This window comes from Pleurodeles waltl, chromosome 4_2, assembly GCF_031143425.1.
Source record: "Pleurodeles waltl isolate 20211129_DDA chromosome 4_2, aPleWal1.hap1.20221129, whole genome shotgun sequence".
Classification (NCBI taxonomy): Eukaryota; Metazoa; Chordata; class Amphibia; order Caudata; family Salamandridae; genus Pleurodeles; species Pleurodeles waltl.
The window spans coordinates 242751526-242766972 of NC_090443.1; the positions used below are offsets into that span (position 1 = coordinate 242751526).

General features: G+C 44.1%; 1 protein-coding gene across 1 annotated transcript in view; it reads right to left on the reverse strand.

Annotated features, from left to right (window-relative positions):
- The window catches only part of BRINP3 (BMP/retinoic acid inducible neural specific 3), a 932759-nt gene that overhangs the window by 471050 nt on the left and 446262 nt on the right, over positions 1-15447 (reverse strand). The window contains exon 3 of the mRNA XM_069231092.1: positions 7365-7555. Within this exon, the coding sequence (XP_069087193.1) occupies positions 7365-7555 (191 nt within the window). The remainder of the gene's footprint in view (positions 1-7364; positions 7556-15447) is intronic.

The window sequence follows — 15447 nt, forward strand, 5'->3', positions numbered from 1 at the left end:
TCAAATATGCCAATCATGGATAGACCAATCACCAATACCATTAAGACAGACAGCACTTGCACTTTAGCGCTGGTCAGCATTGGTAAAGTGCCCAGAGTCCTAACGCCCGCAAAAAGGAAATTCAGCACAGGGTCAGAAACAGGACGTCAGAAGCCAAAAAGACAGAGGAAACCCTGCAGAAAGGGGAATATCCAACAGGCATAATTGGGGAACATAATAATTTCCAAACGAGCCATGAGAATGTTCTCCTATCACCTCTATCAAAGACCAAGTGGGCATTATAAACATATAGCGTTCCCTGGAGCGAGAGTGGGGTGGTTTCATTTGAACTGGGATATTGAGATCTGCACAGGTAAAGTCATGCATTAATTGTCCCTACACTTTCATCCTGTAACAGTTACAAATTTATGCCTGGTGTAACATGGCAAGATATGTGTGCTGGTCAGCCGCGCAAACACAGAAAATGTTAATGTGACCTAACAGCAAAGTGTCTTGTCAACATTCACAAAGAGGCAGTGTCACCTATACTGTGTGATGGTGTGCTAGGGAGCACACCCTTTATTGTGGGCGGCTGATGCCATTAGTGGCTACACCTGAAACCATAGTGTTGGAATGGATATCATTGCAGCCGTGGGATGTGCAGCCCAAACTCATAGGGTTAGATGACTGGCCTCACACACAAATGTACATCTCATTAGGCTACTCTGAAGAGAATGCCTCAAGCTCATTCCTTCAGAAGGGTCTAAAACAGCGCCAGGTGGTTTGTGCATGGCCTGGTAGAAGTTAGGGGAACCATGTATCCTTCAGAGTGCCTATTGCTTAGTATAATTTTTGTGCAGATTTACGATGGGCCTCAATATGACCTTACCTTTGAAATTGCCACATATTAGGCCCTAACAGTATCAAGATCCTGTTGTAGTTATCTAAGGTTATGGTGCTACTATAGAAACCAGAAGGATGTGCAGGATTAAAGACAGTGTGGCTGTGAAGGAAGGAGCAGGATTTTACCTCGGTGTTTTGTTGAAGGGGCACAATACAGATGTGCCACTCATAGTTGCCCCATTGAGGACTGGTCCAACATATATTGAACAGGTTAACCACCTTACGCAAAATAGTTGCAGGTGAGTACATTAGGATGTGAACTTGCTTTAAGACAGAGCTACCTACTAGGTTTGGAGTTATTTAGGGATCAGACAGTCATAACCTGACAAACTTCCTTTCACGTACAAAAGCCAGTTTAGTTAATCATTAGAAGGGAGTGAAGTGGGGGCTCTTTAAATAGTTGATCATGACAGACGTATACACATCCTTAAAACCTTCCTTTCTCTTTTAGGGGCAAATGTATTAGATTTTTAGAAAAGGTGAAATTGAAGGTTTAAGAGGGTTGGTCACTGATGAAGCAGAACATAACCTGACAAGTATGCTTTTGAACATAGATAATCATCACTTTAGATTAACTTCTAGGTTATTACAAATTATCAAACAATATCAAGTTTTGTGCATTAGGTGAATAATTTAGGTTTTGGGATGATGCCAACTTGATGTTTAATGCAATAAAATGAATTAGAAGAAATCGATCGACTGGACTTTCTTACCTATGAATGACCAGTCTCCATAGGGTCTGTGCAGTCCCTTATGGTAGCTGTTAGAAATGGGGTCTTTGGTTGGCAGTCAGGTTACCCCATGCCCAAGCGAGGACCCTCACTCTAGTCAGGGTAAGTCACACACAACCCACATTATCCTGTGCCCACCCTTTAGTAGCTTGGCACTGAGCAGTCAGGCTTAACTTAGAAGGCAATGTGTAGAGCATTTGTGCAATAAATCATGCAATAACACAGTATAAACAACACAAAAATATACCACACAGGTTTAGAAAAGTATAGAATATTTATCTGAGTAGATTAAGGTCAAAACGATCAAGATTTGCAATAAGTCCAAGTTGAAATATGAATTATAATAGTTGTAAAATAGTCTTTGAATAAGAAACAAACAATTAATGCTTGGTTTTCTAAGTACCTTGTGTGTGTCAAAAATTACATGCACGAGGATCACAGAGGAGGAGGTTGCGTGGAAACAGAGAGGGTGTGCGTCAGATTTTCTGGCACCCACAGACGATGCGTTGTTTCTTTTCCCACAGCACAGGACTTGCGTTGTTTCGTCCGGGTTGCTCACTGCGGTGTGAGGATCTTCATTGAACCCAGGGACGATGCGTGGAAATCCTGGGCTTGTGGGGCGAAGTCACAGGCTTGCGTCTCTCCAGTAGCGCGTTGTGTTGGATTCTCTGTCGCACAGCAGGCGCTACATCGAATTTCCATCTGAGAAGTCATGCTGCGTCGTTCCGGCTTGGTTCTGCGTCGATCCAGGGGGTTGTGCGGCGAATTTCAGGTCCCAACGCAGGTGCTGCATCAATCTTCACTTGCCATGTTGTGCTGCGTCATTACGGTTCGGCTGATTTTCTCGTCACAGTGCAGGCTGTGCGTCAAATTTTCAGTGCAGAAGGACTTCTTTGAAGAAAGTGAAATATTTTTGGCCCTGAGACTTCAGCAACGGGAGGCAAGCTCAATCCAAACCCTTGGAGAGCACTTCTCAGCAGAGCCACAGGCCAGCAAGGCAGCAGGGCAACAGCAAGGCAGCAGCCCTTTACAGCAAAGCAGTCCAGGAGAGTCCTTTGGGCAGCCAGGCAGCTTCTCTTGGCAGATTGCAGGTTATGGTTCAGAGTTTCTTTCCCAGGAGGTATCTTGTCAAGGAGTGTCTGAGTTGGAAGGGTCAGGGGCCCGGTTTAAATACTCAAATGTGCCTTTGAAGTAGGGGAGACTTCAAAGAATGGCTAAGAAGTGCACAAGGTCCCCTTTCAGTTCCATATTGTCTGCCAGGGTCCCAGCAGGGGTTTGACAGTCCATTGCTTAAGGGCAGGCTAACTGTCCTTTGACATGTAAGTGTCAGGCCTTCCAACCTTCCAGCCCAGGAAGACCCATTCAGTATGCAGATATCTGCAGGTGTGACTGTGCATCGTGTGTTTGGGGTTGTCTGCATGAAATGCACAAGGGAGCTATCAACTAACCCAGACAGACACGAATTGTAAGGCACAGAAGGATTTAAGTGCAGAGAAATGCTCACTTTCTAAAAGTGGCATTTCTAAAATAGTAATATTAAATCCAACTTCGCCAGGCAGCAGGATTTTGTATTACCATTCTGGCCATACTAAATATGACCTTTTAGATCGGAATCTACCACTCAAACAGTACATGAGGGTGGCCCTAATGCTAGCCTATGAAAGAAGCAGGCCTCACAGCAGTGTAGAATGAATTTAGGAGTTTTACACTACCAGGACATATAGAACACAAATATTCATGTCCTGCCTTTTACTTACATACCACACCACCTTGCCCTATGGGTTACCTAGGGCCTGCATTAAGGGTGACTTATATGTAGAAAAAGTGGTGTTTAAGGCTTGGCAAGTACATTTAAATGCCAAGTCAAATTGGCAGTAAAACTGCACACACAGGCCTTGCAATGGCAGGCCTGAGAAATAGTTAAGGGGCTACTTATGTGGGTGGAACTATCAGTGCTGCAGGCCCATTAGTGGCATTTAATCTACAGGCCCCAGGCATATGTAGTGCCCTTTATCAAGGATTTATATGTAAATTAAATAAGCCAACTGGGTATGAGCCAATGTCACCATGTTTTAAGGGAGAGGACATATACACTTTAGCACTGGTTAGCAGTGGTAAAGTGTGCAGAGTCCTAAAACCAGCAAAAACAGTATAAAAAAGTGGAGGGAGGCAGGCAAAATGTTGAGGGTGACCACCCTAAGGCTGTCAGGTCTAACAGTAGCCATTATTGTTGCGGTTCCCATATTCATCTATAATAGGTGATAGATGTCTTGGTTACTAGAGAGCCAGGTCACTTAACCCAAGTATGACTTTTCATTAGCAGGGGGCAGGGCCTTAGGTAAACTTGAGGAAGTGGAGTTCATGTCATATATCCCCACTGATCATTGATAAATCTAGACACTTAAGTGCATTTAACAACAAATTTAGAGGAGAACAAACAATGACCACCCCAGAAAACTCGTCAAAAAAACTAATTGCACTGGCTTTCTATTTAAGACCTAATACTACGAAAGGAGTATCTCTTCAACATTCAATTTAGTTTAACTAACCTTAGCTCATGTAAATGAAGTGGATCAGTGTGAACCTCCTCTTCACATCTAAAAGCCCACCCCAGCTTATGGGGGTACTAAATGTACATGCATTCCTTCATACATACATAGCGTCTGTATTTTGTTCAAGTGTCTGGTTACATCAGTGCAGGAGATGTCCTTCGAAAAATGCACAATACTTTTACTTATGCATAGGTATTAGATATTGGATAATGGATGTTACAGTCACAATTTCTGTAATACCAAGCAGAACTGCTCCGTTTAAGGCTGCAGTGCTGATGGAGTGCTACAAATACATCATGTATGTGAGCCACTTGCTTTCAATAGTCAGCCAAGGGAATTGAGTTCTGAATAACCTGTGGATTCACGTGTTAACAAAAAAAAGGATAGTATGATCGTTTCTCCTGCACTCAGTTTAGTCCCTACAAACCTAAGTGTGTCAATTTCATCACTACGGAATCATGATTTTTCTTTATTTTGTCTATATCTGGATTTCTTGACACATCTCCCTGGTGCAGGAAATCATCAGTGCATGTTTTCATTGAGAACTATAAACACATAAAGCATGCATAGAACACAAAATCAATTAGGACCAAGAAGGAGAACACTACGGCATCCATGAGCAAAGAGAATTGCTTGTGTTGGCTTGATGTGTATTGGAATCTTATGGCTAACTGATCAATGAGGTGCGCACTGTGGAATGCATGCTCTTTAGATCAGTCAATTCCTTGCCTAAATTGCCCTGAATACTCCCTGAGTGCATGCGAGGGGCGGATTCAAGAAAAAGCTAATGTCCAAATAACGGGTTAGTTGGTATTTATTTCAATGCTCTATTGACTAAACACAGACACAGGAAATTTCCGATAATGTGAAAATATCAATCAGTTTACGTTCTGTAAGGAATCATTAGCCTCAGTGTTGTAAGGAACATTCATTCCTGTGTCTCTCTGTGTTTGGTCACTGCAGTAGAGAAAGGTGAAAGGGAAATGGGAGGTAAGGGTCTAGGCAATTATATGTTCATATGTGTCGTGTGATCTGTCAGATGCAGTAGAAAAGAAGAAATCTATCATCGCCCCCTCCCTCCCCCCCGCCCCACCATTGATTCGTGTCAGGGAAAAATGTGACTCTTCCTCCGACATGTAAAGGAAGTATAGACCGATAAACTGACTTGACTAACGTCCTCTGCTGATTTTAGCAAAAGTAAATTTAATGAAATGTTGATATAAATTAAAAAATACATTTATCACGTTGCCAGCATTCAATGACTTCGAGACCAAACTAGAGCTCTACTGTTTTTATTATGAGAGAGTGAGTTAATGACCCTCCATGAGTTTTGGGAAAATAGCCTTTACTGGTGAGCTCCTCACACAATTTGGTACTTGTACCACTGTACAAGATGCATTACTCATCCCTACACCCATAGTCAATAAAAGCACCAAGTATACTACCTGGTGTTGTTGAATTACAAGTTGGTGTGAATCAGCAGTTTAAATCTTTTTCTAAGAGCCAACTTTCTCACTCATTATGTCACTCAAATGCTGAGTCAACAGTCATACGTCCTGACTTGTGATGAGACTTCAACCATGCTAAACCCTAAACTAGGCCTTAAGTGTGAATGTAGAACATGAGTGGGAATAGCCATCAAAATGACCTCAGCCTCAAAAGGACTTTCTGGCTATAATGTTTCAGTGTGTTCTACTGGAAACATTTGATGGCAAACTGAAACTGAAGGCTTCTGAAGGCTTCTGCTGGTCTCCAAATTTGACAGATCTGACTCAGTGTTGACAGATCTGACAGTGCTTCTCTAAATGGCATCAGCAGTCTGCCTTTTCAGTGGATTTCGAAGTCCATAAAAATGACTGCATCAGAACTGCTAGGCTTTGCACAACCCACACTCCGTTGATGTCTGTATAAAAGCACACCTTAGGCCTGGTCAATTGTGCCACATAGACTTACATCTGCCAACACTGACTTTCACTTTCTCCAACATTTCTTATTGATGTATTTTAGTTTAAAATGTCCCTTTTACCAATTCTTTTTGGAGCCATTGTTAAATGCTGTTGCTCCCACACACGCAAGAATGCCTGGTAATTACCCCCACTGAAAGTAAGAACCCAGTCCTCTGAAGAGTGCCTTTAACAAGAGGAGACTAAGTAAAAGCTGCTGTTGGAGAAAGTCTAGCTAAGAGGGAAGGAGCTGGATTCAACCCGGGTGTTTTGTTGACGGAGTAGAACTTGATGTGCCTCTCATTGGTTCTCCACTGAAAACCGGTGCAATGTATGAGTGCCTAAAATGATGGGAGAATAACTTAAAGCTGATATTGCACTGCTGGTAAGGGCAATAATGCCGTAGTACCACTCTTAAAAAAAGGAGGTTCTGGAGGAGAAGGAACTGTGTCTCACCTGAAAATCAGGTTGAAAAAAACAGCTCCAATCTCCTGTGGCACACCCTGAGTCCCATTTAATGCAGCCACAGATGGCTGTTCGGACTCCTATGCTTGGTTTCGCTGAGAGGGAGGCCAAATTAGCTAAGGTGCTCTTGTATCCCAGTCCATCGTCTCTCTAACTGCAAATCCAGACAAATGCTCACAGTCTGAAAGAACAGTAAACAGCTGTAATCCTAGCCTGGACCTCACTCTTCAAAGGAAAACAGACTCACACACCTGCCAACATTCGTAATTAGTGCATGCTGTCAACTTCCCTCTTGGAAAACCTTTAAGGCAGTGCCTAATTTGTGCCTGTATTTGCTGGTGGTGGGCACTAGCACATATTTTTGAGGACTGGGGATCCAGAGTAAAAGTGACAAATGGATGAAGAAGAAAGAGAAAGCTGGAAGAAGATGTATCAAGGGAGAGGTTGGGGAAGAAAAGAACCTGTGAGAATGATATAAAGAGACTGCAAGGGTAGGGATAATAGAAGAAAGAGGCTGAGGTGCTCGAAAGCCCCAGCATTTGACAACTCTGGTGAAAGCATCCTAAGAAATAGTTTGGGGTCTTGCACGTACTTTTGTACAAATTAAGCTCTGTTTGAGGTCACTGTAGCAAAACCTTTTAATGAAAGGGTCATCTTAGGAAGACTTTCACTGTTCATGCATCTTTGAAATGACAGGCATGGCGGTTGGTGACGGTTTCTGTTATTTGCGATAAAATAGCTGTATGTAATAGTCCCAATTACCGCCGACTCGCAAAAGATCGATGACGTACCTCCCAATGTGGCTGACAGTAAGAAGTGCGTGCCATATTTCTTGATGAGGTTCTCTGTGATCTGCTGAAGACTCGGCCGTCTCCCCAGGAGTCTGATATTGCGAAAGAATTCAGGAGCAAGGGGCAGTGGGGACCCCAGGAAATCACGTCTTTCCACGGCTAGGTTATTTACCTTCCAACGACCAAACTCTCTGCAAAGAAAAAGGGGATGTTTAGAGCTTATTTATTCAGAAGCAAAACAATGGTACCTTCAGAATACATTGTTATCATCTGCTGCGTGGTGCGGGGACGTGTTTTACACTAATTCTTGCTTCTTATTCGCTGTCACACGTTTCATCTCGACAGAACAAAAGCCATTATTGCGAGGAGCTCGAGTGAAGCTTCTTACAGCAGAAGCATTGCTGCAAAAGCTTCGCCTCGCATTGATTTTGTTCTACTTGAGACGAGGACACAATTTAGAGTGTTATTTTCACAAAACTAAGCAAACAAAAAAAAAAAAAAAACGCAATAAAACTTTTTTTTACGAGTATCATAGTTTATTTTCGATTGCAGTGATCTATATGTCCCAAGCCTCATACGGCACTACCTTTCTAATAGAACCCTCATACATGATTAAAGTCTCAGGAAGAAGTATGGTAAAAAATAAAATCAATCAAAAGTTGCAAAGCTTATACAGAAAGCAATTAAGCATTTGTCTAGAAGACAAGCAGCAAAGTTCAAAAGCTTACACACAGGTGTAATCCAATCACTCAATTTTTAGCATCTTTTAATACAATGGCAGAAAAAAAGTGCAGTGAATATAGGACACATTGGGGGTCATTCTGACCCTGGCGGTCATGGACCGCCAGGACCAACGACCGCGGGAGCACCGCCAACAGGCTGGCGGTGCTCCCATGGGCATTCAGAAACGGGAATCCGGCGGTGTCCCGCCGGTTTCCCGCTGCCCAAGGGAATCCTCCATGGCGCCGCTGCAGGCAGTGCCGCCATGGGGATTCCGACCCCCTTACCGCCAGCCTGGCTCTGGCGGTTTTGACCGCCAAAACCTGGCTGGCGGGAACGGGTGTCGTGGGGCCCCTGGGGGCCCCTGCAGTGCCCATGCCAATGGCATGGGCACTGCAGGGGCCCCCTAACAGGGCCCCACCAAGATTTTCAGTGTCTGCCAAGCAGACACTGAAAATCGCGACGGGTGCAACTGCACCCGTCGCACCCCTTCCACTCCGCCGGCTCCATTCGGAGCCGGCATCCTCATGGAAGGGGGTTTCCCGCTGGGCTGGCGGGCGGCCTTCTGGCGGTCGCCCGCCAGCCCAGCGGGAAACTCAGAATGACCACTGCGGTCTTTCGACAGCGGTACGGTCTTCTGGCGGTTCCCGCCAGGCGGGCGGCTTCCGCCGCCCGCGGAGGTCGGAATGACCCCCATTAACTTTTGTGCCCCCCAGTCATGTGTCAGGGGTACAATGACAGCTTTGCGTCTTGATTAGATGTTACTTCTCATTGGCTTGACAACTCCAGCCCTAGGCATCAGACTATTTCATTGACCTATGACCGTCCTACCACCAACACATATGGGCTTACTTCTAAGGCTGTACTACTCTAATACTCTCCCACGCGCAGGAACGTTTAATGAGCATGTGTTTGTGCCACTTATAAGATCATTTGCTGCGTGGCAACATATTCTAATACACACACGCCTCGAGAAGTGCCCAACAACGCAGCACTTTCCAAAATGCTATACTCAATCACTGAACAACTGTAGGGAATAGTGCTGATCAGCCGTTCCTGAATAGGCATTGACCTTGTAATGCCTAGTACAGGAACCGGGGAAACATTGTTTAAAGAAGGATTTCCATCAGATAGTACTTACCAATTGCTGACCTCTATCACCGACGTAAACTCTGTCAGTTTGAACACAACCAGCTACATTTCACCAGGCACTTCTATCCACATCTTCCACTTGCCCTAACAGGGCTACATGAGTTTACAAAACACATTATGGGGGTTATTACAACTTTGGAGGAGGTGTTAATCTGTCCCAAAAGTGACGGTAAAGTGACGGATTTACCACCAGCCGTATTACGAGTCCATTATATCCTATGGAACTCGTAATACGGCTGGTGTTATACCCGTCACTTTACCGTCACTTTTGGGACGGATTAACACCTCCTCCAAAGTTGTAATAACCCCCTATATCTTGCCAAAATGCTATTTAAAAAGTACCCCTCCCCCAAACTTATTGAGATCCAAAATGTCAGAGTTGCAGCACATTGTGGTCATCATGACTGGCTCGTTCAAGTCTCCTACATGTTACATTTATTGTTAAAGATGAAGACACCTGCGGTATTATTTTGCTCCGGGGTCCCCTCTGGTGCTACCAGTGCTGGTTACACTTCTGCAATGTTTCTCTATCTTTATATTTTTACTGGATTATCTGCACTGATTTCCATTTGTAGGCATGTATAAGGCAAGTGATGGATTCTTCATGAAGTGAGTATCCACCCGAGTTCCAGTTTGATGACATTCAGCTTGCTCTAAAACTATTGAACATGCTGTAAAGAGATATGGTATTTACTGACAATGAATAGGTGGTATCACAGCCAGGCCAAAGTCTATCTGCTCCTGACCACAAATGCTTTGGAAGCAGGGCTGGACTAGGAACCCAAAGCAGCATTGTCAAAATTTGTCAGACCAGCCCCCATAGGATGCATATCGAGCGAGCCTGACCACTACAATGGGACTTAGCTTGGGTCCCCACCCAGGAATATTTGGGGAAAATTGCAAAAACAGTTCATTCTACAACATATTTTCCATTATATATTAAATTATATTAGTTTTTGAAGCATAGTAAATGACCTTACAGTGCACCAGGATATGTCTATCTTTATTTGGGTCCTTCAATGATAACCTCATCATCATCCTCTAAGAGTGACTCTCTTCTCTCCATAGCCCCTCTCTCACATGTATTTCATTTTCTTATAGCATCTCTTTTTACCAGCGTAGGGTGTTGGAACACTTTACATCACACATACTGAGACAATGAGTCATACATGTGTAAATCAGTATGCAGAAAATGCTCAAAAGGGGCCTACAAGGTTTAGGATTCACATGTGACCCATATTAGTAGGCATTTGTTAAGAGTGCTTGGTCTTGGGAAACATACACTCAGGATTCAGAACATAGCACAGCCAATAGTGTTGACGTTACTAAAAACAATTTATTTCTACCAAAACAAACCCTTTTTTAGCAAAATTCGGATAATCAAAGACTCAGAAAAAAACATAACTTTCTAACCTGTACCATACAGCTTGTATGCAGCTCTTTGATGGCAGTTCATAGCTCACTGTGCTAGACTATGATAGTAACTTATGTACTGCACAGTAACAAAAGGTGTTCCCTGACAAAAGCAGTATCCCACTGAACTATGCACATAAAATACTGTTCTATGATCTACATAGTACACGTTCTTTGCAGCAGGCATTTTAACCCTCTGCGCTCCCTTAGATGATTCAAAACTGTCACTAGAGAAAACCCCTTCTCTCTCCAGCAGATACATTAATCATCAGAGTTATCTTGGCACTTTTACTGTTGCCTGAAATCTGTTGAATACACAAGGAACTCTGCAGTGCTTTTAAAACTGTTGCACTGCTAGAAAAACACCCCTCCAGTAACAAAAGCAGCCCCACACCCATGCAGCCTCAGGGGGAAACGCCCAATGCCGGGTACGGCCAGTTTGGCCCTGTTTAGAAGTCCTGTTTTAGACTTTCAGGTCATTGTACTACTGCAGATAGGGAGATGGAGTACACAGAGATTGGAGAACTCAATATCAAGAAGATGAATACTGTGATACAAGAATATCATGGACAAAGTATCAAAGACTAAAATATCCAAAGGTAAGTGCATATTGAGGAAGGATAGATCTACAATTTCTAGCTCTACATCTACACACGTTGATGACATTTGTGTGTGTGAATATATATATATATATATATATATATATATATATATATATATATATATATATATATCCAAAAACAAACAGTTGCAAGCAACTTCACCACCGCACTCCAGGAGGAAATTATTTCTTTTTATTGCAGTCAGGATTAAATCACCATATATATATATATATATATAGAGAGAGAGAGAGAGAAGGAGAGAGAGTGTTAAACTAGATGTATTTTGAGATATAAATAAAAAAATCTGTACTTGCCATTTGATATTTTGGCTTTGATATTTCTATGTCATGATATCATAACAGTGATATTCAGGGTACGTGCCCACAGATATCTTTCATTGTGAAAAACAGAAATGTCAACTATCATAATATTGTGGTCATAAAAGAACACATGGCCACAGTACAGAAGGATCCTTGCTCTTTCCAGTCCATTCAGATACTCTATTTCTGATGTGGTTTTGATGTTGATTACATAGGTTAGCAATTGAATGATATGAATTTGTGTCATAGATAAGGTCCAAACTATTATTTATATTATTTTAATAAACATAAAACATGAAAACGTACAACCATACCTGGTTGCTTCCTTTACAATGATTGTGCTACCTGCAGTTTATTCCCCATGATATCTCTTTGTGTAATGTGTGCTTTACAATATCCCACTGCAATTACAAATAGAAATACAGTCACAATTGAATGTTGGCCAATTAAATATGGGGAATGAGATTAGTAGGCTTTTGAACTGAACCTGCCATATTGACATTATTGTGTCCACAAGTCATCATAAGATATGCCTTGCTGCAGTAGTCATGCTAAAACTGTTCACCATCAATTCAGAATCTGGAGGGGATAAACTATTTTTTTCTTTCAAAGTCAAGAGAATGAGTTAGGCAGTACTACCAACTTTTATTGCAGCTCAGGATACCCTGTTCATGCTAATCAATCACTCCTTCAAACCCTACCAGAACAAACTACTAATCACTCCACATTAAAGTGCAATGTCATCAACCTCTTCTCCCTTGGAAAAAAATATAGAAAAACCGACAGCACATTGATAACACCAAGCCTGACTCAATTCTTACACCCACCCCTTTCCATAGAATTCCACAAAGGTCAGCCTTTGAAACAATAGCTCTCCAAGGTCTCGCAGACATGCTCAACTCCCTCAAAGCCACTTCTCATGAGGATGATGTCTTATCATCATCCTTGATCAAAGCTTTCTCTCTGTTGCTGTTTTTTTTACCCCTACTTACCATTGTCATTGCTTCCCTCACTCAAAGCAACTTCCTAGAAGCTCTCAAAACAGGCCGATTATCTGTCTCCCAAAGAAGACTACATTAAGCCCTGATGACCTTTCCAACTATCAGTGTATCACTCACCTAACATTTATCAACATTATCACTGAAAAATCAGTCTATATTCAACTTCACAACAACACCAGTGCTAATCATCTCCTCCATGACTACCGGTCTGGCTTCAAATCATGCTGCAGGATGAAAACAGCAACCTTATAATTCATAGATGATGCCATCCTTATGACAGATGAAGATTATCCCTACCTGCTGATGTTGCTGGACCACTTAGCTCCCTTTGCCATAGTCAACTATCCCACGCTCATGCACACCCTGGAGTCTCGAATGGGATTTACTGGCAATGTCCATCACTGGTTCTCCTCCTACTATTCCACCCAACAAGGGTTTGCTCACATTAGCACATCCAGATCACACAGCTGTATTATATGTGGCATACCCCAGGGTTCCATACTGTCTCCTGTCATCTTCAACCTATATTTGGAGCTGTTTGTGGTTCTACTCACGGATAACAGCATCAAGATTTACCAATATGCCAATGACACGGATCTCTTCTTGAAAATGCCCTCTGCTTCAGACATCCAATGCCTCCAACAATGCTCACACAACATCTTGACCTGGATGTCCAGCACCTATCTAAAGCTCACTCCAGTCAAGGCAGAATTCCATTTATTTCTTGAAAACAATAAACATAAGACAATACCATAAATGACATAAACTTTAAAGGCTTTGAAACACAACTATCATTGAATGCTAAATCACTTGGATTCATCCTGGAGACAAATCCCACCCTCAAGGAACAAAATTGCTGAATAAAGGAGGGTGCCTGGTACCAGCTCTTTCTTTTAAAGTGAGTCAAATTGGTTCTTTCAGAAAGCAATTTCAGAACTATTTTTCAAGTCCTCATACTCTTACATCTGAATCAGTCAATCAATCAGGGATATGTAAAGCGCACTACTCACCCGTGAGGGTCTAAAGGCACTGAGGAGGGGAGGGAGATAAGGTGGGGGTGCTGCTACTGCCCGAACAGCCAGGTCTTGAGAAGTTTCCTGAAGGTAAGGAGGTCTTTGGTCTGGCGCAGGTGGGTGGGACGGGTGTTCCATGTTTTGGAAGCGAGGTGCAAGAATGATCTACCGCCGGTTGTAGTTCTGTGGACGCATGGGACGGTTGCGAGGGCAAGGTCGGCGAAGCAGAGATGCTGGGTTGGGGTGCAGAAGGAGAGTCGTCTGCTGAGGTATTCTGGTCCGGTGTTGTGCAGTGCTTTATGAGCGTGGATGAGGAGTTTGAAGGTGATTCTCTTGTTCACTGAGAACCAGTGCAGGGTTTTCAGGTGGTCTGTGATGTGGCAGTGGCAGGGGATGTCCATGATGAGGCGTGCAGAGGTGTTCTGGATGCATTGCAGCCTCTTCTGGAGTTTGGCATTGGTTCCTGCTTAGAGGGGGTTGCTGTAGTCCAGTTTGCTGCTTACGAGGGCTTGGGTGACTGTTCTGGTTTCGGTGGGTATCCATTTGTAGATCTTTCGGGGCATGGGGAGGGTGTTGAAGCAGGAGGAGGAGATGGCATTGACTTGCTGGGTCATGGATAGTGAGGGGTCCAGGATGAATCCTAGGTTGCGTGCTTGGTCAATGGGAGTCAGAGATGTTCAGAGAGTGGCAGGCCACCAGGTGTCATCCCATGCGGAGGGGGTGGAGCCGAAGATGAGGACGTCCGTCTTGTCGGAATTGAGTTTGGGGCAGCTGCTCTTCATCCATTCGGTGATGGCCTTCATTCCTTTGTGGAGGTAGGTCTTGGCGGAGTCCTTGGTGAGGGAGAGGATCAACTGGGTGTCGTTGGCATATGAGATGATATTGAGGTTGTGGGATCGAGCGATGTTAGCAAGTGGGGCCATGTAGACGTTGAAGAGGGTTGGGCTGAGGGACGAACCCTGGGGTACACCACAAATGATTTTTGTGGCATCTGAGTGGAATGGGGGGGAGGCGGACTCTCTGGGTTCTGCCAGTGAGAAATGAGGTGACCCAGTCCTGGGCTCTGTTGCGGATTCCAGCATTGCTGAGGTGTGAGCGTAGGGTGTGGTGGCAGACGGTGTTGAACGCGGCTGAGAGGTCCAGGAGGATGAGGGCCACGGTTTTGCCGCTGTCCAGTATGGTTCTGATGTGCTCGGAGGGCAGTTTCAGTGCTGTGCTTGCTGCAGAATCTAGATTGGGAAGGGTCCATGGTGCAGTTCACCTCTAGGAAGCAGGTTAGTTGTCTTTTGACGGCCTTCTCGGTGACTTTAGCCAGGAAGGCGAGCAGGGAGATAGGCCGGAAGTTCTTGAGGTCCTTTAGGTCCGCCTTTGGTTTTTTAAGATGGCGTTGATCTCAGCATGTATCCAGCTCTCCGGGAAGGTGGCGGAATCGGAGAAGCTGTTGATGATCCTCCGTAATTGGGGTGCGATGACGGAGCTTGCTTTGTTGAGGAGGTGGTGAGGGCAGGGGTCAGATGGAGAGCCGGAGTGGATGGTGTTCATGATTTGGATGGTGGCGTTGTCATTGACGGGGGTCCAGGAGAGCAAGAGGTTGGTCGGAGGTGAACCTGTGGTGTTGGGGGTTGCTGGGGGGTGGTCTGGGTGCTGAAGCTGTCTTGGATGTCTGCAATCTTGCGGTGGAAGTAGGAGGCCAGGGAGTCACAGAGGTCTTGGAATGGTAGTAATGCCCTACTCTGTGGCCTCCCATTAGCTAGACTGGCACCTATTAGGGACATCCTACATGCTGCAGCATGTCTCATTCAGGGCATGAAGAAATATGATCACATCACCCCACATTCTAATGGAACTCCATTGGCTCTTCA